Raw genomic sequence first — 26,303 nt, 5'->3', positions numbered from 1 at the left:
TGACCTCTGTTCTCCTGCAACATGTTTAGCATGGAGATGCTATTTTATGCTTAAATAGCTTTACTGATAGGCTAACTCCTTTAGGCTTTACTTGAACACACAAATAGTATTTTCCAGCGTCTAACCAGATCACTTTTTGAAGCAAAAATTAACCCAGCAATGGGCCAAGAGAGGAGGCTTTGTCGTCCATTGCTGTTTGCGGATATCGCATATGCTTCAGATTTACGAGTGTACCGGAAATATTTGATTTTTGTGTGTGTGTATATATATATACTGCTGCTTGAAAGTTTGTGAACTAGTTGAGTAGTTTAGATTTTTATTTTTTTAACCATGATTTTCTTATTTTCTCATTACTAGTTTTTGTATACAAGATGTCAGGTTTATGTTCATTGATTCCATTTGCTTGTTTTGAGGGAAATGTGTGAATTGCAAGCAGACTAAATGAAACATGGAATCAGAGCATCTGCAAAAGTAAATGAACCACAGCTGCACTGGTAAAGACAATCAGGTAAAAGACTCAGGTGAAACACATTTGAGTGCTCGAGTAATCAGTTAAGCAGACCAATCAAATGAGACATCTTTGGGAAAGGTTTTGACGTGCACTGGTTAAAAGGGGGAGGAAACCAGCCAAACCACTGTTGTGTCAAGGCATAAAGACCAGATCAACAATGCCGAGAGGAAAGGAGACATCTGAGGACATCAGGAAGAAGGTGGTAACAGCCCATCAGTCTGGGTAAAGCTATAAGACCATCTCCAAAAGATTCCAGCTTCATCCATCCACTGTGAGACAAATCATTTACAAATGGAGGGCACTAGGCATCACCGCAACTCTGCCCAGAAGTGGACGGCCGTCAAAACTCACACAAAGAAGCACCAGAAAAATAATAATGCAGGTAAAGGCCAACCCACGCATCACCTCCAAAGAGTTGCAGACCTCTCTGTCAGCATCTGGGATAAATGTGCATGCGTCTACAATCAGGCGAAATATCAATAGACATGGCATTCATGGGAGAGTTGCTATGAGGAAGTCTCTGCTCTCAAGAAAGAACAAAGCTGCCCGTTTAAACTTTGCCAGAGAGCACTTGGATAAACCAGAGGCTTTCTGGAAGTCCATTCTCTGGACAGATGAGTCCAAAATTGAATTATTTGGCCATAATCACAGGCGCCATGTTTGGAGAAAAGCAAACACTGCATTTAAAGAAAAGAACGTCCTCTCAACAGTGAAGCATGGTGGTGGAAATGTGAAAGTCTGGGCCTGCTTTTCTGCCTCCGGACCTGGACGACTCCATATAATACAGGGAACCATCAATTCGCAGGACTATCAACAAATTCTTGACCAGAATCTCCTGCCATCAGTCAGGGAGTTGAAGCTGGGACGGAAATGGATTATGCAACAAGACAACGACCCAAAGCATTCCAGCAAAAGTACCAAAGAATGGGTTAAGAGAAAGAAGATTCGCACTCTGGATTGGCCCAGTCAAAGTCCGGATCTCAATCCTATAGAAATGCTGTGGCAAGATCTGAAACGGGCAGTACATGCCAGATGTCCCGCCAACCTCACTCAACTGGCAGAGTTCTACAAGGAGGAGTGGACAAAAATCCCAAAAAGCAGATGTGAGACACTCGTTTGTGGTTACAGAAGACGTCTAGTTGAAGTAATGGCTGCAAAAGGAGGAGCCACAAGGTACTAACTGAAAGAGTTCACATACTTTTGCACTTGTCAGATTTGCTGGTTTTTGACAGATAAAATACTTTTGTTGAATAAATAATGAAAACATGTATATTTTTTTCTTTGTTTCCCTTATTTGGAAGGTCTGCTTTACAATTTGAGATTTGGATGTTCATGTCACATGATTATAATAATTTTTCTTTAGAAAACAATGACCATGTTCGGGTGGTTCACAAACTTTCAAGCAGCACTGTACAGTATATATAAAATGCAATTAATTGCATAAAAAAACCCTCAAAGTTAAGGCCCTGGCCCTAAAAGTATCACAGATGTTTCTTTTGTCCTGACACAATGTACGAAGCAAAAGAGTCCACCGCCGCCTATTTATAGCTGTAATCCGCAATCGTTTGAGACCCTTCTAAGAGATGACTATAGCTGCCTAGTTTAATAGTTCAAATACCAAATATACCTTAATATGCATTAATACACACAGTGGAAACCATCTTGGCACAACCACAGAAGCTAGCATCAGCAGATTTTCCGTTGAAAATACAATGATGTCCTGGATTGGCCACTTTGGAAACGGCAGCCAACATGTTGTGTTGAAGTTTCTCAACTTTCTAAGCTGGATTTTCCTTCAATGTATTTCAGATGTGCCCTACGAAAAATTAGGTGAATGAAAAAAGTTTTTTTCAAACAGTTTGGAGTTGCGTTCCACAGACAAATCCACAAATTCTGAACCGCCCATAAGTGGTGGTCCAATGTATATCTTCTTTGCTCTCGTTAATCCTGCCAAATAACCTACACACACCTTTTGTACTGCTGATTTACTGGATATGTGGCGAGCATCATTCCAAAAAGAAATGACACACCTGTTTCAGCCACAGTATCGTGGGTCCCCGAACTTCAAGAGTTCACAAGACACATCTCAGACTAGTTGAGTTATTTAGTTACATCGGGGTTGTAGAAAACAGAAGACAGAGTCGAGATTTGTGTTCAATGTGTTAATGCTGGTGTTACTAAGGTCTGCGAAAAAACCCAAACTAAACAAAAGCTCCCCCTCCAAAACCAAACCCAATTCAGGTGGACGACATTTTAGGAGAGGAGAGCGACAACGACAGCGAGGGTCGAGGGAAGGAGAAGCCGGGCAACGAGGATATTGCTGAGGAAGAGGAGGAGGAGCAACAGCAGCAGCAGCCAGAAGCTGGAGAGTTGACAACATCAGGGCCCCCCTCTAAGTCAGACGGAGTGGAGGAAAGACTTCAGACCACACCTCCCAGTGACTCCAGTTTGTCAGAGAATGTCCCAAGGTGAGGAACAAATGTTATGTGCCAGTTGTCCTCGCCAAACTGGATCTTATAGTGTCTTAAACCAACAGTTGTTATCCAGTAAAACATGTTCAGAGATTAAATGGAGGGTGTCCAGGCATGCTTAAAAAGTCTTAAATTCATGTATCTAAAGCTAAGGCCTTAAAATGTATTAAATTCATGAGAAAATATGTAAGTTTGCCTTAAATATGTTAATCACAGGTCTTAAATTTTATTGTGGCTGGACTATTTAACCTAGAATATACTATATAGTTTATTTTTTCCGTGGGACTTTTCTGCCAGGTAAAAGACCAAGTCACACGCAGACATCTTCATTAGTTTCTGTGACGTGGAAGTGGTTGAGGCTACCGCTAACTGACTTCCAATAAACCCTTATAGCTAGCTAGCTTTTTTGCGCTCATCAGTGATAAGTGTAAACTTATTGCCAGTTGGTTTGTCTTTGCCTTTAGCTCACTTCTGTTGCCGACCCGTATGATGCTACATCCATTCTATGCAAAGAAGCTTTTCACTTCCACTGTATAAAATATGCAATTTTCATCTATCCATCCATCCATCCATTTTCTGTGTACCTTTGTCCCTAGTGGGGTCAGGAGGGGTGCTGGTGCCTGTCTCCAGCTAATATTCCAGGTGAGAGGCGGGGTCACCCTGGACAGGTCGCCAGTCTGTCGCAGATATGCGATTTTCTTTTGTACATTTCTGTCGTGCTACAGGTCTTAAATTTCATTCCTAATTATTTTTTTAAAAGGTCTTTAATAGTCTTAAATTTGAGTTGGCGAAACCTGCAGAAACTCGGGAATAAAATTAATCAGTAGCTTCCGGTCACACACTGTCGTAGCTGATGTTGACGCTCACCACAGACCCCCCGCTGGGCGGTGGGCAGGGGGGTAAAACATGGCTCATTGTGTGCCCACCTTCCAAATCGGCTGCATGTTTCCAGGTCCATCGTCTCGGTAAGTGACAATTATCATAACGCACCACTTCATCAGCGTGTCTGTGCCGCAGCCAGACGGTCTGGTCTGTTGCCATGGAGACTAATTCTAAACAGACAGCAGGCATTTGAAGATTTCAGAACATAATTATGAGAATCTCCTGTTGCTGAAGGACAGGCCGGGCCGTCAGTCTGCCACAGCAGATGATTTTCGCCGTCTCTGCTGCGTTCTGAGCAAGAGAGAGATCTTTTCTCTTAAATTTAAAAACTCCTCGGTGACGGACAGCACTGAATGGTTTTTGTAAAGCTGTACTGCTGTAACTTTGACTAGAGGGGTAGGAGTTTGCCCGTTTTATGTTTTTTTTAGGGGTGTAGCAAAATGTCACACCAGGAGATATTAAAACTTCTTGAACAATCTTGAGCCAGTTTTATATTCTCACTGAATGATCAGCTTGTGTTTTACCATGGTAAAAATGAAAATGATCCAACCTAGCTTGTTAAAGGTAACTATGTGTACTTATTGAACCAAATTTGATTAATTTTCCCCCGATTGTTTGTATTGGCTGTTCTCAAAATTACATCAGCAATAACCAAATATTGTCATAAAAAAGACACAGAAGGGTGTACGTGAGTCGGCTCTGTCTTGTCCTCATCTGTTCATGAAGACAAAATATAGTCCTGAGGACAAATTTATGAGGACACATAAATTTATCATTTTATAATAATAATAATAATAATAATTCCTGAGGAAATTGTGGTTTATGTTTTTTTTTACATCACCAGATGAGTAGTTGAATTAGATCTAGTTTTAAGATAATACTATTTTTTAAACACCTAATTGTGTCTCTTGGAAACTTAAGCGGCTTGAAAAGATTGTCTTCACCCCCGGATATAAATCAAAATGTAAAAAACTAGACTATAGATGTAATTTCATTGTTTCACACTATACAGCAACATTCATTAATAGGTCTTTTTAACCTAGAAACATTGTGAACTTTTTAAAAACTTAAGCAACACGTCTAATTGTGCCCATGTGCCCAATTAAACCCATGTCTAATTGTGATACTTCTTTCTTGGATGTAGTCTCTCCATTTGTTGTTCTGATGTCTGTTTGATTAAATTAACTTTGAAGATGGAAGGAATATTTGATTTTATAAATTAAAGATTTTTACCAAAATGTTGAGAAAAACCTGCACTGACTAACTGTATACTCTCCATCCCCTGCAGTTGACACAATCAGGTGTAAAGTGAACCTTATTATGATTAACTTAAACTAACAAAATAACAAAAACTGAAATTTCATCAACTTAAATAAATAGAAACTGTAATTAATAGGAAAAATTATTTTAAAATAACCGGGACAATCTAAAACATATAGATATATCCTTTGTTTACATGTCAGTCTTTCTATTAGCCTTTTGAACTGATGTGAAATTGATTCCCCTTCCAACACACAAGCAGTTTATGGCATTTCATGCAGGTTAAATGTGACTACAGGCAGTTGAAGTAGGACCTTAGCTAATTTCTTTCCAGTACCAGCTGTGTTTCCAATTGACTTTAAGTTGTTTCCGGTGAGTAACTAAGTTAAATGTTGGGAAAAAAAATACTGCCAAACCTTTGGTTCGGTAATTCTTTCACTCTCCATCATCACTGTAGCTCAATAAGAGTCCTTGGCTTTTCTTAAATGACAGACTTTAGTGACCGCTCCGAGTCTGTCGGCTTTGTTGCAGTATTTGTGCGTACCAGCGCTGTGCAAAAAAAAATTTCGGTAGGTATTTGTGCGTCATCGTTACAACTGCATATCGCAAACAATCTCCAACTGGAGCTGTAGAAGTAGAGGTTAGTCTTCACATCACACCTTTTCAACTCGTGACTTCCGAGTTTCAGCTTCACCGGCCTGAACTAACAAAACCTCAAATGCAACTGTTCTTTCTTTCTTTCTTTCGTTCTTTCTTCACATTGACACTGAGAACTCTGTCTGCTAGCTGTGGTTCAGTATCCAAGGTAGTTCAGACATGTCACACATCACCTGGTCTGGCACCTTTGGCTGTGGCTAATGACTCGGGCCTGAGATGCACCGTCCACAGTGTTGTTTACATGCTATTTGAACTCTCTGGAAGTCCGCCTCCGGACTGCTCGGAGACAGAGAGGAGCAGCTCTTGATTAAACGCCCTGACAGACCGGGGGAGAGGTGTGAATCTGATTTGGGGATAGCGGCGCAGACACAAATTGGCGGGTGGGTGTTTGGGTTCTGTATAGAAATACACCGGTGTCATGGGCTCATCATATGAACCAGAGCTAAACCCCCTGCTAAGCCTGGAATGTTCTGATTGTAGAAACTTGATGTTTAGACAATAACTTTCCAAAATTGTTGTAAGGTTTGGATTACGCAATATAAATTCAGCTGTCAATAAACACCAGCTGAAGTTAGATTATAATGATTTACTTTCAATCTAAGTAGAAGCCTGTCACGTTAATAAGTTTTGCTGGATGATAAATTGTCCCAATAATTATTGCGATAAACAATAATATTGTCATTTTGAGACCATTTTCAAGAAATGTATTGATTGTGGAATATGCGAGTTCGCTCTAAGATTAACAAAGTTCACTGTTATGTAGAACATTTAATATCCAAAATAAAAACACAACCACCAAAAACAATAAACCAAACGGAATAAACCAAACAACACATAACCGAAACCATAAACAAAATGTATTGTGAGGTCTCTGTAAACAAACTTGCCCTTCAAAAAATATTAATCACCGGATTAGAAATTGTCATAATCATTTTAATTTATTATTTGATTAATTGATTATTGCAAAAGGCTTGCATACCGTTGCTGGCCAGTGTCATGTCTTCATTATATTATTGTCAAATAAAACACTTAAACTCTCATCTGACAGTCTCACTTAATGCCAAAAAGTACTTTGTTTCCTGCTGGCTAAACAGAATTTTGAACTTAAACTAGAGGCAAAAGAAACTCCCAGAAGTCGCTAATTTAAATGGACTCTGACACACGGAGCTGTCCCGTCGGCCCGGTGTCCAGTGAGCCGTCAAAGAGTCAGTTGAACGTCTCTCCATGCATCCACATTCGGCTCCTTTCTGCCTCAGACCTCCAGCCGGCCCTAATGGTCACCATTCTGTCGGTCTCCATGCCCGGCTCGATCGCTTCCTTTTATTTGCTACAAAACAGAGCTCACATCTGTTGCTAAGAGACCACGGCGATGTGAATGTCTCCGTTTTGTTCTCGCCACCATTCAGGTTCTGCCGGGACCAGCCGCAGGGGAAAACGGAGCGCTGGTTTCCACTGCTCTTTTCTCACTGCTGCCCGTCCAACCGCCAACACGCCGGAGGCATTCGGTTTACGCCGCTGATGGCAAAACGACGCTAATGGCCAGCATTAAATTCACTTTGTAAATTCGTCTCACTGATGAGAAATTTAGTGCTACAGTGGAAGAAAGTCTTCAACCTACTTACTATTTCTCTTTAAGAACTATAAATGACACAATCCATGTTTAAAGGTTTGATTTTTTTTTAAGGAAGGATGATATGATTATGAAGTCGACATTTTATTCTGTTGTAACGTCCAATATTAGCGGTTAGCACTGCTAAAAATATCAGTTTCTTAGTGTTTTTTTCCCCTGTGGAGTAAGAAGATTTGTACCTTAGGAGGAAGAATCCTGTAATACTGTCAATATTACCTGATCCATCATGTTCCTTGACAGACATCACGGGACTCTTCAACAGGAAAAAGCAGTTTACTGAAATAGTCTGAAGCCAAAGCACCTACATATTTGATGCTTTCTCTGACTTCAGGTTTCAACGCCTCATAAGCTGCGTTTCCATTGACCGTAAAATCACACAAACTGAAATTACGGAAATAAATGTGCTCAATGGAAACACAGCGATTTCTGACAAACATTCCCCAGTAGGTTTTGGCGCTAGGAGGTTGTGGTTTTTCGACTGATTCGAAATTGGTGAATTTTGCAAAACTGCAATGAAACCACTTTTTTTCTGCATCACACGAGTCGCATGAGCAGCAACTCGATGTCACTTCTGCCGAAAAAGACAAAGAAGATGACAGAAAGTGGTAGGAGGAGGATGACGCAGCATGTTTTTTTTAATGACTTACCACGTAAACAAACTTATTCACATTCGATTTAAATTGTATTTCTTGTATAATGGAAACATCACAATATTGCAAAATTGTGTTTTTTTTTCAACAAAGATTGGTGCAAAATTGTAACAGAAGTGCACCAATACATACTAAAAACACCTAAGCTTCTCTTTGTAGTAACTTCCACACCAAAGTGTTGTTGGCGCTGTCTGGTAGCACTTAGGTAGTTTGTGTTAACCAATTGAGGGGAAATCTCCAACCTTAATTGAATCTGATAACAAAGCTCTCCATTCTACCGAAAAGCAAAAAACAACTGTAATAATGTCAATGTAGCTATTCTCCCTTTAGCCGTTCTTTAAACAATACAGATTCACTGGGTTAAACGGATGTTACTTTTTAAGTGGGTGAAATGTAAGATTTCCTCTAAAAAGTTAACAGTGAACACAGAGATAAATGTCCAGCCCTGTGTGCGCTTTTTGTAGAGCAGGATGCCCAGCCTGGTTAGTAACAATGTCTGGTTTTACCTGAGAGTCTGCCGCTAAAGCGCTTAATGAATCCATTTGCATTAACACGTACTAAGCTGTTGTCCATTTCCTCTGCAGAACAGTGACAACGTTTAAGTGGGTTCACCGCTAATACACTTTGTATTTCTCCTAATAAACATTTAAGGCATAATCTAAAGTCAAGCATAAAGTGCTTTTAAAGTGCATCCTGCACTTGTCCTGCGCGCTGCTGCAAGAGCCAAGTCTCTGAATGACTTCTAAACACACTGAGTGCATTTAGGAATTCACTATGATGCATGGCAGAGTCGCAGCTAATGTGCTTTGAGCATAAACACTTCCATTACTGTCTCCTGTAATTAAATGCGGTGCAAAAAACGCCAAGTCTGTTCAACTTTTTTCCAATCAAAACTAACCTTGAACCGGCTCAGCCTGGGCTGCCTTGAACTTCCTGTCTTCATATCGGGTCTGTCTGTGTCTTTAAAACCTTGGATGTGGAATCCTCCACATTTATTGGTACCTGTGGTTAATGATGTGTGAAACGCTGCAAAATGAATTCATCTTCATAAGCTCACACTGAAATATTTAGAGAAATTACACATCTAATTTGGGTGTGATGCTGTATATTCAGTTGCAAATTTAGGATGACCATTGGTGAAATTGTTGGTTGGCCAAACTTCCACCCATCCATCCATTGTCTTTGCTTATTAGTTCTCATAGGGCCTAGAAACTTTTGACTAGTATTTCATGACTTTGTTTCTCTATGGCTACCTGTTCATTTTATCATTTCTTACCCTGGCAGTTTGGTTCCTTTCATACCCTTCGAACATAAACTGCTTCCCTCTGGGGTGAGACTTTGTTTAGCAGGGAGAAATTTTGTACCAACTTTGACAATTGATTGTTTTAAGGGTTTGTTTGATTATTTTACCAATCGTTTACCATAAAGAAATGTAATTTTGTTACTCCAATAACTATTATATACCACTGGGAAGTTTTTGGTTTGATATTGGGTCAAAATATGTCAATTTTGATGATCCAGCTGGTCCTAATGGGGACCAAAACCAGAACAATTGAGAATGAAGGCCAATGCAAGATTTTCAGATAATCATATATGAATGTATTTCAATTATTTGAGTTTCAAGGTATTTCTTGGAAATACCTTACTACAAAGAAATGTGAACTCCTTCAAAATGGTTAGTTTGTGTTGTAAATCTTAGTTTCTTTCATTTTCTTTGAGCTCGATAATCGGCCGATACACGTCAAACTGTTCTTATTCATCAATCTTTTCTAACTTCATTAAGGTCAGAAAATCCACTGTCACATTTTGCTCTGCCATGATGGAAATCTCACTGACAAACCTGCCCACCAGGTCATTTCTGTACATGCGCAGTTAATAATAGTCACCCCCACTGTTGCCAACATAGCAACTTTTGTCGCTATTTTTAGCAACTTTTCTGATAAACAATAATCTGCTTTGGCCAAAATTGGAATTGGCAGGTGAAGCTTTTTATAATTGTTGCATTAAATCCATAAAATTCTGAGATAGGGAAAAGGAAACAAACTGATTTTATATCATTCAGTTATAAACATGTTCAAATATTGAGTATTTAGATCAAAAGACATTGTGTTTTTAAGGTTGTGGGTTTCATTTAGACCTCTGGCATTCTTCAAATCAAATGTTGGAACTGTAACAGTGAGGGCATGGCTGGCTTGTTTCCCTTAAAACCTTCATGGCAGATACAGGTTTGGTAGCCAGATACCATAAAAACATATTTAGTTCAAATCGTTTCCATAGAGTTTGTTACATTTTCAGCTGGCTTCAGCCATCTGCTTAAAAAGGAGGGGATACAAAAAAAAATAATTTTTACTCAGCTGCCATTTATATTCACACTCCTTTTTTTTTTTCCTCATTCAAACCTGACAGGACTTTTATTAAATGGGCTGAATGCTCGCACATTATGGGGCATATAAAGTAAAACTGCACTCATTGAAGCCACCATTTCACTTCGGTTTCATCATCCTAGTTTGATGTATCGAAGAGCACATGAGCCGAGCACCGACTGCTGAGGCATTTGGTTCGAACTCAACTGCTTGAATTTGTTCACAAGCTGTTGAGATGCTTCTCTCTTTCCATTCTGTGTTGCATGTTTGCTTAGATGGACAGAATTCTCCGAAGATTTCTTTTTACCTTATTATTTTTTTTTTTTACTCTTAGCTTGTTGAAACGTTGCAGCTCTGTTACACAGTTTATGCTGCTGGGACTTGTGAGAAAAGCATATCTGTAAATATTGCTCCATTGGTTGAAATTGAAGTCATCAGGGTAGTTTCTAAATTTACAAACCAAAATCTGCTATATGTGGCCTTTTTTTATCTTCCTGTTTTTACATTACCTATAACTGCCATGTTCTCCATTACAGCTGATTCAAGAGTTGTTCTACTGCAGTGTTTCAAACTTTTCCAGGCTGAGGACCATTTAGCATTTAACAAACACTCAACTAACTGGAAACTGCCCTGGAAATAACGCGACATTTTAATATATACAACTTAAAATGAAAATATTATTCTCTTAACTCACTTATTTGTTCATCCTAATGAGAACGGTGGTGCTGTTTGGTAATTTAACTGGCCATGACAAAACCATGACCAAATCTACTTTGAGTTATTTACAGATTCTGAAAGTGTGGATTTTGGGCTTTTCAGTGATTGAGAACAAATGGAAATCAAAAAAGAAGTTAGTTCTTTACTTCTACTTGTAATTTAGAAGCATAATAAAAAAAAATAGAGTAGAGTTGCTTTGGCAGACACAAAACTTTCTTTCAGCCTGAAGAAATCCTGACGTAAATAAGGTGTTGAGATGCAGTTAGTCAGCGTGGGGCGCAGCGCCGCTCCCTGCTCCCTGGTGGCATGATGTGTATCATAATAGTGTTCTACAAACAAGAGTTCTCCAACTCACCCAGAGAAATGTTCACACATGAATTCCTCCGATCTTGTTGAGAAAGACTTTTCTATTGTATGAATTTTCACTATAATTAATCAATGTTTGTGGCTGTAAGGCAGTGTTTCTCAAACTTTTTCAGCCTGAGGACCAATACCAAGAACAGTTCTTACTAACTGGAGCTGTTCCTACTGCTCAACGCATAGAGCCGCTCAAAGGAATCCAATCGCTATAATTATAGTTGTAGCAGCTATAACTTAGGTTCCTCTGATAATATCCTGAAATTGTTTTCTTGCCACCGGTATCTGCAGCTTTTCTTTTGAGTGACCTGACTTTAAGCCAGTTTTCCATCATTATCATTATTTAGCTTACCAAAATCCTTTGGTAAGCTAAATGTAGCGTCTTACTTTTAGCTCAGGTAACGTCAAATAAACGGTTGTTTACATGCAGTACCTCGCGAACCACTAGGGGGCACGCATGGACCACAGTTTGAGAGAGACTGATCTAAGGTGATGAAAAATGAAGAGTTCATAAGTTGCATAAATGGTTTCCTTCAACCTGTTGCTAACACACAGACCTCGGTTGAGCATTTGGATCGATGCAGGTGTAAGATGAAAATGTTTGATCGTTTAGCACACATTTTTGTTTTTTTGCTGATTGTTACTTTTCAGACCTTTTAAATGGCACCGGGCTTTTGAAACAACACCATGCCAGGTCTTTAGAGGGCAGCAGCAGCTTCAGACATTGGTGTTGCAGAGCCTGAAGGCTCCAAGCTGCTTACATGGGAGCCAAAATCCTATCCTGACAGTTTTACTCAGATTTTTTTTTTTTTTTACTTGGTTAATTTCAGCATTTAGCTCAACTGAAGGCATTAGTGTTTTCAGGTGTCTCCAGTGAACTGGTCTTGGATAAATCTGTCTTTTGTTCACATTTTTCCCCGACATAAACATGGGATTGCTCATGTTTTTACTCTGCGGCTTTACTTAATTTAAGATGGATCTAAAATTATGTAGATTGCAATTTTAGATCTATCTAAAAGATATTAGAACATTGCAGACTGTTGCCAGGCCGGGTTTTCTAGTGGAGAGTCTCATCTCCTGCAACTTCACCAACAAATTAGACCAATCTCATGAGTTCTCCAGTCTGCTTTTGGAGTTTACTGAGCCAACTAGTTGAGAGATGGATCATTTTTTTCCTTCTCTCCATGGACCTTGTCAGATTGGATTTTATTAAAAGGAGATGAGGAAATTTTAATATTAGCTGCCCCCGGTCACCGGGTTTTTTTTAAGCCCGGCGTTATAGGTGAATCATTTTTCAAACACTCCTGACTGCTTATCACAGCTGAAATTACATCCTGTTTTTCACCAAAGCCGCTGCTGCCCCCATCGTTTAAAACCCATCCTGGGATTCAGGCACACAATCTCAGAAGATGTTGTTGTCTCTGCTGATTTTTTAGCAGCGCAGTGTGAAAATTGGCGTCAGCGTGAGACCAGAGAAGGTTGAAGGAAGGCAACGCCATTATATATGCCTGTTTAAAAATAAGGAATAAGGAGCCAGATGATTTTTGTTTTCATATTTTTTTGGAGGGCTGGAGGGAATAAATGTTCATATAGTTTCACTGATTTCAGTGTAAATGTAAAATATTCCAGATTTTTCTCCCCGCTGTTTTGCAAAATAAACTAACCTAAACAGCTAAAGTTGTTTTCTTTTAAATTTGGCTTGTTTCCATTAAGTGGGCTTGTTTTTGACATGTCAAATAGCGCAGTTACTTGTTCAATGGAATTAAGCACTCCCTGCTCCTAACAAGCAGATAGCCTGATTGGACAGTCGATCGGGTATGTGGCCCATGAGGAAGTATGAATGTTTTCCAATAACAAGGTAAGATTGTGTTCACAAGATGGGATTTGAACCAGATGTGTAAGATGGTAAAATATTGTAATTTTTTTTTTCATCAATTGCTTCCTCCGTTGACTGCTGAATTTTTTCCGTCGTCTTCCATTTTTTTTAGTCCCAACCTCAGATCAGTTTGTTGCACTTTCACACGTGTGCTATCAATCCTCCTCGCTTTTTAATTTCCTGTCTCTTTAGGTGTTGTAGAATCACTCATGCGCCCAGCCTCTCCCCTTTTGTCTCCCCGTACCGTGTTCCTCTGGAGAGCGTTTTGTTTTTCTCTGCGTGAAAATGAAAGTGTGAAACTTGCTGGCTCAAGTGAGCATGTTATTACAACGTCGTCAGGACGGAGGAGACGGACGGAGGCAAGCGGGTTGTAAAGTTTTCCATTAAGGTTGTCAGACAGCAAAGTGTGAAATTTGAAATGCGTTTCGTCTTTGGAGGAGCTAATATTTGGAAAATCTTCCGGACCTCGGTTCTCCTGGGCTGCTGGCTTTATTTGTTGTTGCTGTATCAGGTTTTTGAAGGTTTGCACAACTTGTCTGTTCTGGCCTTTTTTGTCACATTGTCCTCTGGGGATATATATATATGTATGGGGATATAACTCACTCTGGAGCCCTCAGACACATCAAAAGATTATTTTTGCAATTAATAAAAGTAGTTGGTCATTGACTCTCTGATAAAAAAAGATGATCTGAACACTGAGTGAAAAGGCAAATGATCCTCAATTTTAAATAATTGAAATTTTATAGTTTTACTTACATAACTGAAACTTTTTGATTGATTTATTTTACGCTTTAAACACCTAGTAATGGCTGGAAAACATATAATGATATAAATGTTTCATATCAGTCCATATGGATAATTATATCTAAGACGATAAATTTGATCTTTCCTGTTTTCTCTCATTTTCTCCCTTCATTCCCCACCGCCATTTTTTACATTTTAACAAAATTTAAGCCATGGTAGCAAAACACTAGAGTGCTGTGCTAATTGCTAGCTTAAAAAAATAAGTTGGTAAGCTAGCTGGTTGATGGTGTCATCAACCAGCTAGTGAGTTGGTTGATGACATCAACTTTGCTCAGCTGGCCATGGGAGACTTAAAGCCTTTTCTCTGCCTACATCCCCCAGAATGCTGTGTGATTATTTTCAGACAGTGAGAAGAAAAAAAAAAACATTTTCATATGCTGTAAGTAAACTTCTGCTGTCAACTGTAAATGGCTGAATTGCCTTCTTTAGTTTGCAGTCAAGTTCTCCAGAGTCATGCTAATGCTAATGCTAATGCTGCGCTGGTATGAACTTTTCAGTGTTTGGATTAGCATTATGTTTTGCTTGCACACAGACCAATGCGGTAATTCTCTCTTAGTTTCACTTGAACTGTTTGTGCTGAAATCAATAGACCAGTGCCAGAATTTATAACGCTTTAGGTGTTAATGTGAATCCTCATAATTAGCACATTTAATCCTCTCCATCTGAATGTGCAACCTCGGCGTAAGCCTCAGATGAAGTTCAGTCATCGTTAAATTGATAATTTAGTGGTTAAATGGCGTCCTGCGTCGTTAATCACAGCTCAGATCTGCAGAGGTGCAGCGGAGCATTAAGTCATGTCTTCCCTCTGGGTGCTCACATTGTCTGATTTCAAAGGGTCACTACAGTCGGAAAGCTGATTAAACATGAATGAAACACAGAAGTTTAAAAACAAAAACGCCTCAGACCAAAGAATCAAGTTCGTTTTCCCTCGGTGTGTTGCCCTCCAATCTGTGTGCTTTCTCTCTCATCAAACATTTCATCTCGTTGCATGTCAGTGGATGATAAGTCTTCTGAAATGAGTTTTGACTCCTTTGAGTGATAAGAAGCTCAAAGGAGCTTACTTTTCTTACATTTTAAAGCTTATTTAACACCTCCTGGCCTCTGTTTGCTCTCATGTTAGCTTGAAGATATTGGAATCAGCATTGCAGCACTTATCTGTTAGTAAATCTGATGTTAAGAATCTATTATAGTGAATAATTTCAGCTGTAGATCATTACAAACGCACAGACGGACCTTCAGGATGTTTGCTAAGCCTCTTTGAAGGCCTCCTATAATTAAACATGCATTCTCTGCTTTAGAAGAGCACAATGACTCTGCGGTTTGCTTGCTTCTGCTGATGTTCTCACTAGCTGACCATATACTGTAATTGTGCAAATAGGAAATATGAATATAAATGAGCTTAATGGAAACACAGCATTTTTGATAAAAAAGTTTTGGCGCTGGGACAATGTGGGGGATTTTTTTTGGCCGTATAGAAAATAGCGTGTTCCACAGAACCGTGACGGAAACACTTCTGTCGCATCGCACAAAAGTGTCGTTTCTGCTACTACTGGCAGAAACGACAAAGAAGACGACAGGAAGAGGTATGTCTCTTTGACATTAGCAAAACATTGACAAAGTTATATTTATTGTATATTTTGGGCCGACGTACTGTAGTATGTCACCTGTGATGGCAGATGAGAGGAGACATTTGTAATACATTTCAACCCGTCAGCCATTCACTGTCCCTTACGTAACAATGAAGAGTTTCAGCACAAAGTCTTTCATGTAGCTTTTACATCCTCCTTTTATATATATATATATATATATATATACATATATATATATATATATATATATATATATATATATATATATATATATATATATATATATATATAATCCAAACTTGTTTGGATTATAACGGAGAAGTTATTTCCCAGTAATGGCCATTATTAATCGATAGGTATTTCTCAAACCTACATAAAAAGAGAACCACAGACAACGTTTATGAGTTTTCAGCCAAGCTTCTGCAGAATGAGAAGACACAGCAAACCACTTCTCCAAGGTGTTTACCATGCGTTCTGACTCCCTTCAGCAGAGCCTGTCTTCTTATTAAGCAGGAGAAAAGAAGGGAGTCGAGAGTGAAATGTGGGAGAGTGATAAATCAAAGAATGGCTATTCTGAAACAAGGAAGAACTACATTCTACACACATGAAGTTTAAGGAGTATCACAGGATAAGAAGCAGCTCCACCTTCAAGGTTTAGGGAAAAAGCAAGTTTTGTCTTTCACACAATTTAACAAATTCCTCCTCTCTGGGGTGTGAATACTAAACCTATGAATGTAAAGCAAACTGGTAACTACTTATGTAAGAATGATAACAAAACTTAATTATTCTAACATTAATATTTAATTCTGCTCTGTAAACTTAGGTTGCTGCTGTGTCTTTGAGTACATTTCTTTAGGAAGCAGATCCTAAGTACCGCGTCAGTGAGAGCCACTCTGGAAGTTTCACGTTATTATGGAAGCCCGTTTTTCTTTGCAGAAGACTTTTAACGACCATCGATCTGAGTGGCTACATTAACGCGAGTCGATCTAAACGTGGTGTTCTGGAAGTGGTGTTACAAATACAGTAAAGTCACTATTTAAGTTCTGGGTAAGTTGTGTCTAGATGCATAATGTTTTCCACGTAGATGATTGTACTCCAAGTTGTGGCTTTTCATTTTCTCGAGTGCACTGAGCCATTCGTTTCTGGTTTCCTCCTCCACTCAAATATGTCTCTCCTTCAGTTCAGCTTAGCAAACATAATCTGGGGGAAGATTCAGATTTTTAAAGGAAAACTTTTTAAACTTTTCTTTGAGTAAATGTCTTTAGAAAGCGGATCCTAAAAGCATTAGCTTTGCATCACTAGATTTAGGAAATGTATAAAAAAAGATGTTTTTTAAAGTTTCATACTGCTGCTTTAGCAACACATTTGCAACATTTAGGCTGGAATGTTTTCCATTTTGTTGGTCCAAAAAGTGTTAGTCTATTAAATACTTTATCCACAGGATGTTTGATTTTCTTCTTATGATGACAGCAAATGAAAGCAAGAAAACAATGGCCAATGTTTCCCCAACATTTTTTTATTTGGGATAATAAATAGCATAACAGATTAATAGTGTCATTTGTGGAACTCATAAATTTTCTGTTGTTTTAGTATTTAGTGTTTTAGTAACAACTAAGCGCCACTTCTATTTTTTTTTTTCAGGTGTTGTCAGCTTTGTTTTAGAAATCCCTTTATTAAACTGCCAATTCCGCTAAATCATTACAGTCTGTAGCTCCTCGATGAAGCATGAATCATTTAAGTTGTGATGTTTGAACAGTGTCATAAACGCTGGACTGTGGCCTATATAAAACCCGCTCCGTAAGCTTTATAACGTAACAGGACTCCGGGTAGAAGTGCAACGCTTGCACTTTGTTGGGTTTATAAATAAACTGCAGTGGAAGTGAGAAAACGGAGATGATGGCGAGGAACGCAGCTCACCTTGATGAACGGCACTCAGTGTGGAAGTAATATTTCTGCTCTGACTTTAACCAGAATAACCGCTCTCTTCCTCTTCCCAAGATGCATTTGTCACCCCCGCCCCCATTCTTTCCATCAACATTCAGTGTGGTCTCCATTTCTTCACAGGTAGAATTCATTAGTGTAAAACCGCTGCTAATGTTGGACAATTTGTCACAATTAGAAAGATGAAATCCACACTGTTTCCTAAAGAGTTCACGTCTGAAACGTCTGAGTAACTCTCTTCTCTCTCTCTCATTATAAAGAAAAGTGAATTCTATTTTGTTCATCGAGTCTCACTTGAAAAGTCCTGAACTGGCCTGTTCAAAGGGATCCTACGCATTCTGGAAAAGTACTGAATTTGATTTAAGTATGAAAAAAAAGAGTATTCCTGCACAACAAAAAAAACATATCAGATTAAGGAGAACTTACTGACATTTCAGGAACTTTGAAAACCATGAAAAACATAACATCAGGTCATCATTCCTGTTAATTATGATGAAAACACAACATTTAAGATTAGATTACATCAGATTAATAAAAAAAAAACATTTTAATACATAAATACATGAACACTTAATCAACAGTGCATTTAATACCTGCTTTAAGGTTATTTTAAGAAGGTACTTTGAATCTGACAAAGAGCTTCATTGGAACCCATAAACTTAACTCCCTCCTAGACACGGCTCAATGTTCATTGATTTTTTTTTCTCTCTTTTTGTGGAATATAATTGCAAATTATTCAGGGAAAGCTTGCCTATTTGCAGATTTTCCCATTGCATAAATTTAAATACAGTTTAGGAAGCTGAAATACCTCGGCGCGATACTACTTGACACGCTGTCAGCTGGTGTTTCCTAAGCAGCCAATCCAGGAGGGTCATTTATTTTCGTTGGCGCTGATTGGCTGTACCTGCAACAGAGGAGATGAGGAAGACTGTAACTCACAGGTGTCAAACTCCAGTCCTCAAGGCCGGTGTCCTCCAGTTTTTAGATGTGCCACAGGTACAAAACACTGGAATGAAATGGCTTAATTACCTCCTCCTTGTGTAGATCAGTTCTCCATAGCCTTAATGGCCTAATTATTCTATGCAGGAGGTGCAGCAGACGCAGGACAGCGGCTCTGCCTCTTTGTTTTTGAAAGGTGAAACATCATACAATTTGATTAGATTTGACTGCATAATGCACCGGTATGTTAGTGTTTTTAAAGACGTTCTCCTTTTTGATTTATAAAACAGCAGAGGCAGGACAGCGGCCCTTGAGGACTGGAGTTTGGCCCCCCCTGCTGTAGATGTTAGCTTCCACCTTCACATCAAGATGGTTTCCACTATGTGTATTAATTAAAATAGACGGATACATGCGTTTTTAGACTAGACATCCAGTCTAAAGTATTTACAGATTTCAGCCATTCACAGTTAGCTCTGATCCACTGTTTTCTAATATGCTGAATATTCTTGAAAACGCCATTATATCCAGACTTTGTTCTTTTGCTCTTTCTTGCTCTCTCATCCCTCTTTCAATTTTATTTCTTCCTTTCTCTCTTCATCTGTCTCTCTCTCTCCACCCAGCCTTCCACTTCATATTGTTTCCAGGATATTTGACACCAATCCACTCTAGAAATGTCATAAATTCACAGTGAACTAAAGTTTTTTTTTTACATTGTAAAACTGAATGTAAAGAAGTAACAACTGCAAATTTATATCTTTAGAAACTAAAAATGTCCACATCTGAATTTTGTAGGAACCTGCTTTAAATAAGCAACATTAAGTGGTGATTTATATTACATTAGAGTGGGTTAGCACTCATTAGCACTGCGCTGTCCCTCTGTAAGGTTTTTGTCAGAATTAGTCAAATGGACCTTCTGGACAGATGACGGCGCCTAATATTTAAAGGATCCTGGCCGTCTGCCCGTCAGGCTGGGTGTAGATAAACCGTCCGCTGAGTCGGGTCAGCGACCCGATGTCAGCACTTCCAAGCCACATTGTTGTTCCCACCAACTGTCCGTCAACGACGGCGTGTTTGTCGTTTCCTGCGGACCCTGACCACCCACCAGAACGCAAACCTCCCTAAATAAATAATAGCTGCTTTAGTTGGTGCCGTTGCTCACCGGCGCTCCTTTTCCTTCAATAGACAGATTGTGCAGCCAGGCCAAATTACCATACTTGACATTCATCACCTTATCAAATTGCAGAGCAGCTGCCCCCTCACAGCTCAGAGCCCACTGCTGGGGCTGATTCTGGTTGTGGGCTGTACATAAGTGCTACTTGTACATAAGATTAAATGAGCAATCCGCACTCAGAGGCCAAGATTCATTATTTGAGAATTCATCTCAGAAAGGCATATTTTCCCTTCCTGCACGCACTCAGACGTTCATAATTACAGCAGAGGGTTGGGTTATACATCTCTGCCTGATCACATCACATATTTAACAGGACGTTGTCCTTGTCCTTAAAAGGCCCTCCTGTTGTGTTCGTCTAGAATAAATGTTACATTGCAGACAAAGCCGATTCTGTCATCTTCCTTCTCTTCAAATAGGAGAAAACCACAAACAGCCTAGTCAGGCTGGTGGGTCTCATGTGTTTTTCTGCCTTTTTGTTCACTGTTTGCTTCAGTGGAGATGAAAGTGGATTTCTTGGCATCCGGTGAATTGGCCTAACTGCGCTCCTTCTTCCTCTAACTCTCCGTCTTGCCTTGCCTTCTCTCCCACCTCGCTACCTTTTTTTGCGCCACTTCTCCAGGCTGTGGTTCTGTGTGATTTGGGTCTGTTTGTTCTGCCTGACTGAATGAGAGCCGCAGATTCTAAGCAGCGGTCTGTTCTTCCATGTTTCTGAATGGTAATTCAGTGTGAATCTTTATCCCTTCTGAGTCATTATGTAATTACAGCTCCTCTTGTTTACCGCTGTCCTACACGGCTTAATTTGGTGAACATAATAATAACGAAAGACACGTAGCAGCAACTACTTTTTGAAGTTCGGATATGATGCTTTTTAGACGCACCTATCAGAATAGTCTGGCTATTCTTTCAACCCACGGTATTTGTAAAGCTGTGAACTGCCATTCATAGATATGAGGCAATTTATTTCTTTTTAAGAGCTATAATAGGGGAACATAAAGTTATGGTAATTATAATATTTAGCCATCTGCTGAATTGGAAACCTCAATTGGAACCCAACTTCAGCTCTGTATAACGGTTATACATGGTGTGAAGTTGGATTACAATAAACTCTGTCAAAAGAACACGTTTATGCAACTTATGTAGCTTACAGATATTGTATGCCTACCATTTTTCTTGATAATGTTAAAGAAAGTGCAAGGTGATCAGTTAGTTGCCAGCCTATCCAAGGTTGAAGCCAGCTAACACTAGCCTAGCTATGCTAATAACCACCAGAGGAAGAAGGCAATCCAGTAGGTGACCGTCCCAGGCATGCTAGGTTCTACTATCTCCAAAGCTAACGCTAGCAAATCCAATGGTGTCACTAGCCTATCCATGCTAATGACATGGATAGGCTATGAATAGATGAAGAAGACAATAGAACACGCTAATACTTCTAATGTATGTAGCTTACAAATATTGTATGCCAACCGTTCTTCTTGTTAAAGTTTTCTTAAAGAAGAAAGTGCGAGGCGACCAATAAGTATCCAGTATATCCGAGGCTAACATCAACAAATTGAATTCTGACTAGCCTATCCATGCTAAGGGGTAGCAGAGTGGGTGACCATCCTACATGTGCTAGTCACCAGCCTCTGTAAAACCAACAGGTCAATAGTCTCCATAGCATTCGCCAGCTCCAACTACTCAGTTACCGGTGCCAGCCTGCTGCTAATCACATCAGTGGCTAATTCAGAATAGATTTAGCCTCCTGCAATATAGAAGTAAACACCATTGGGTGCGCAATAGTCTTAATGTTGGCGCTGAAATTGTCTTTATATTCTACCCATGCAAGTACTTACCTTAAGTCAGGTTTACAAAATGTCAACATTTCTAAATCCGTCATGTTCCTTAACAGACAGAGGCTGAAATCTTGAAAGGATATGACAGAATAATGTTGCTGTAGTTAACTTGTTTCCTGCTCAAAGTCTTGCTCTCGTTCACTTTATCACAGCCTAAGTACTCCATAAAATAGCAGTGGAACACTTTAACTTCAGTTAATTTTTGTGTACAGACAAATAAAATCTTAAAACAAAAGCAGGGTTGGCTGCTCCCGCCTACTGATTAATACGGTAAGTACTTCAAAAGAAAGAGCGACCCACGTCCCGTTGTTGTAGCTGAGCTTATATTAAAAGATTCTTCTAACCCAAAACCTGAAAATAATCAAAAATTTGAAAACTGTATGCCAACTTTCTAATAACTCAACCGTGCTAGGCCCTTTTTGGGTTTTGAATCTACAATAATTTTGGATCACTTTTTAACCAAAATCTTACTAAGGACATAAAGAAAAAGGTACAAAAAATGAATTTTACTTCGATTAAAGTATTTAATCTTCACAGTTAAAATCAATACATTTCCAAATTCTTTTCTTTCTTAGTTGCCCAAATTACCATTTAACAGCCCATAAAACCGAGACTGGCTGCAGGTAGAACAGTCCTGTTTTTATTGTTTACTTTAAGTCAGCAGTTCACTCTTTAATCTAGCAGAACTGCTGTGTAGCAGTTCAGCACATCCGCCCCGTTAAAGTGAGTAAACGTTCTGGCGCCGCTGTAAAACCTGAGGGGGGGTGAAGTCGTCTCCTTTCAGTCCGACTGGCTGCTGTTTGAACAGCTCAGTCCCGATTTCCTAATGAAGAAGAAGATTGGGGAAGTTACGGGAAAGATAAGGCCGTTATCTGCTTGGTATATAGAAAGTTTGGCTCAGAGTGCTTTCCAATTAGTAAGTCTGAGCCCCGGGGGTCCCATTGAGGATAATTGTTTTCAAGGAGCGGCCGATACCCCAAAGACTGCAGTAATGGCGCTGTATTTCTCCAGCGCGGGGCTCACATTACTGTCGGTTCTTACTGAACATGTTTCCTCTGAGATGATAGACCCGGCTTTGTTGCTGTACTCGTCCCGCTCTTTTCCTCCGACGAAGATGCGGAGCTCTCGGCGCTATCCACCCGCTGCAGATTAATTAAACCTCTGCAACGTGTGTGTTGCTTTCTGCAGTTCAGGGCCAAAAAAGCAAATAAACAGCCTTACCGAAGTCAGCCTTTCTCCGTCAAACCGTTTCGCTCTTTTCACAGCTCCACAAAGCGGACTGTTTTTTGCCTTTGCGTGCGGTCGGAGTCCCTTCCTTTTGATGAGACCCGGGTAATACGATCTGTCAGATAGAAACAAATGAATCCAAACGCTCTTTGTTTGAGTGAACAATGCTTTATTTTCCTGCCACTGTCAGAAAGGTGAAGGAGTTTGCTGCAGTTGCCATGAAGGCAGCTGAGAGATTTAGTGTCTCTGTTTGCCTGACACATTACAGATCTGTAACAAAAAGTGCAAAACCTCAATGTTAAAAATACAAACCTCAGTGTATTTTATTGGAATTGCATTATTGTAAATAAGGACTAACATCAGTATAGTCATTTTTTTTTTTTTTTTTTGTATTGGTCTGATATACAGGTAGGCATTTATTGTATCGCTTATCATTTATTATGAAAAATCTCCCCTAAGAATCTTGATTTATCATTGTTTTGATAAATTCCAATGAATTACAATAAATAAATAAAAAATTACAATATTATCAGAATTACTGTGGGCCCTTTAGTGATATAAATCACCCTTCTTTAATAAAGTGGTGTCTTGAAGAAGCCTTTTTCAAATGGTAATATTTGGTTAGCGTTTGTGATGCTATCAGTGATGTACCATGCATTCATTGCCATACAGTTACCTAAAAAAAAAGTAATACATAGTTTTTTCTGATCTTAATTTGTATCATTATCACAATGTTACCGCACAATATTGCAATGAAATTCAATGTCCATAGTCTGATAGTTAAAACTGTAAACTGAGCCGATATTAACAACTGATTTTTTTTCAAGGTCTTGATAAGGTATATATCAGTTATCTGCCAATAATGGTTATATTAATATCAGATATCGGCCCAGATTTTTAGATCGGTGCATCCCTAATTGTGAAGCGTAAGAAAATGGATGCTATAAATCTGAAAAGGGTGATCTATGTTTGTATTATGTCAAATAATAAAAGAAGAGAAAAGTTTGTCAAGAAAAGTTTGGTCTAATTTAACTTCAGACAGGGAAGAAAAATAGTTCAGTGAATGTAAACTTTAGGTTTCAATTGTACATCATTCTCCTTTGTGTTGATTTTTCGCAACCCAGATTTCAAGGGGCATCAATACTTTTTTTAAGTCACTTTAATACTCCAAAAATCCCTTTTATATCTAAGAGCAGTGAGCAAGAAAAGCTAATAATGTGATCGTCTCTTTTCTGCATTCTTAGATGCTGACTTTTCCCATAAATCCTCAGCTGGTTTGCTTATTTCTAAGAAGACAGCCAGACAGACTCTGACCTCTTAAAAGCTATTTTTGAGGCAGAATTTTTCCTCTAAATGTATGCCTCATATCTCCAGGAAAAGGTCGATTCTAAAGGTAGTGCTCTACTGCATTTACTATATGAAATAAAAGGTGAAACATCATACATTTTGATTAGGTTTGACTGCATAATGCACCGGTATGTTAGTGTTTTTAAAGACGTTCTCCTTTTTGATTTATAAAACATCCATCAGCCCATACACTATAATGCATACAAACTCATATGTGTGAATATTTACATTGAAAATTTAAATGCCACAAACATGAATCATAGAAGCAAAAATGGGTTGCAGGCAGTTTTTTTTTAATCCAACAGAAAACATTACATAATTCTCCCTTTGGTATCCACAAATATGACAAACTTTTATCAGATAAAATTTGCTCCAATTCCGATGTTTGTTCTCACCATTGGCTCATTGTCAACCCATGAAATGTAATTTTTTGGGTACACTTCTGTCATGTTACAGGTCTTCAAAACTCTTAAATTTGAGTTGGTGCAACTTACAGAAACCTTTCAAGTGCCATATCTCACTCTTTTATGTCTTTTTATAACTCTTAACATTTTACTTGCCTCTCTAAACCCCCCTAAAATGCCTCTGAATAACAGCTTGGATTTAATTATGATGACAAAATGAATGATGGTGTACAAATGTATTAATATTGAGGGGCCACAGGATACGACCGCTATCCTGGTCCGTAATTGGATTCAGGTAAAAATGTTATTGTTTTGCTGATGAATCATCAGAAAAAAGCAACAGACGCGGTTTGGGACGGATAGAAAGCGCTGCTCGTACTCTCCAAAGGTTCCCACTGAGACTCACAAACGCGACGTGCTCCAGCGGCGCCTTCTGCTGAGATGTTGATTAAACATTGACATTTCGCTTCCGTTTAATCGGGATTTGCAGGAGGAGAAAACGGATGTCCCGAGGGATGGAGTAATTTCCCACAAACTACATCTCAATAACCTACTGAGCAAACACCCCGACATCCTTGAGATTTATGTTCCTGGTTCCAGAAATGGTAGACAATGTCGTCTTTTATGGCGGCGGATGCTCCAATCCTAAAATTTTGCCTCTTTTACATATTTAACATTATGTTTCAGATTTATGTTTGCATTTTCCACATTACGATTACTATTATGATACAGATTTAAAGAGCCCCGTTAGCGTTCCACCCCTCTGGAGTCCGACTAACTCGTCAGTGTGTGTGCTGTTAGCGCAGCGGCAATGAGAAACGGCGGCGTGATCCTCGTGCTCAGCTGGGTGAGAGGAGGTGGCAGGCCTCGAGGAATATGAGTGCTGACTCAGGCTTTTCACATATATGAGAAGAGGAAGACGGAGGGGGGGAAAAAGAGAATACAATCTGACCTGGTTTCTTTATTGGTTGCTGATGGGGCAGGAAGAGGTTTTTTTTTGTGTGTGTGATTTTGCTATAGAATGGTTTCACTACTCAGCAAAGATCTGTTTCTGAGGGAGCAGCTTGCGTTGCGATATCCGTTGTTTATCATAACCCACACACACATTCATAAATCAGTTATTCAGTTCTTCATTGAATTTACAGTACAGGTGTATCAGTTTCAGTTTTCAGCTGTTTTAATTCTAATTGAACTGACTTAACAAATTAAAGTTGTTTTTACATGTTTGACAAACCTTGAGAAGCTACTGGCAGTATTCAAGTGTGCTGTACTGGTGCAGAGTTATCAAATGAATATGTAATTCAGTACATTTATGTCTGTTTAGATATGAATAAATATTTTCAGTCAGTTCAGACGTTTTTCTATATCGGTCGATACTAATCCTCAAATATCGGAAGTGGATCGGTGCATCCACATATCTGGCCGACGTAGGAAGCCATTGTTGAAAGAAAGCCATAAGAAGTAGGGATACACTGATAAATCGGCCCTGATTTCCTTAATTTTGGGAGATTGGTGATCGGCCGATACTTGCATGAGAAACCGATCTTATAAACCTCAGCAAATTTCTGAAAGTCAGCCACTGTCCCCTTTTTGTCAACCACACATGCACGGTTAACAGTAGTCACCCTATTGTTGTGAGTTTGACTTTTCAGACAAAAGAAATTCTGCAATGGCG

General features: G+C 39.1%; 1 protein-coding gene across 2 annotated transcripts in view; it reads left to right on the top strand.

Annotated features, from left to right (window-relative positions):
• Window positions 1–26,303, top strand: part of ctdp1 (CTD (carboxy-terminal domain, RNA polymerase II, polypeptide A) phosphatase, subunit 1) — an 85,729-nt gene that overhangs the window by 37,205 nt on the left and 22,221 nt on the right. The window contains exon 12 of one of the 2 annotated variants that reach the window (XM_032580925.1): window positions 2,753–2,979. The exons of the other annotated variant lie outside the window; for it this stretch is intronic. Within the exon in view, the coding sequence (XP_032436816.1) occupies window positions 2,753–2,979 (227 nt within the window). The remainder of the gene's footprint in view (window positions 1–2,752; window positions 2,980–26,303) is intronic. 2 annotated transcript variants of the gene reach the window in all.

The sequence above is a fragment of the Xiphophorus hellerii genome, chromosome 13, assembly GCF_003331165.1.
Source record: "Xiphophorus hellerii strain 12219 chromosome 13, Xiphophorus_hellerii-4.1, whole genome shotgun sequence".
Classification (NCBI taxonomy): Eukaryota; Metazoa; Chordata; class Actinopteri; order Cyprinodontiformes; family Poeciliidae; genus Xiphophorus; species Xiphophorus hellerii.
This window is presented reverse-complemented; position numbering and strand designations above follow the sequence as displayed.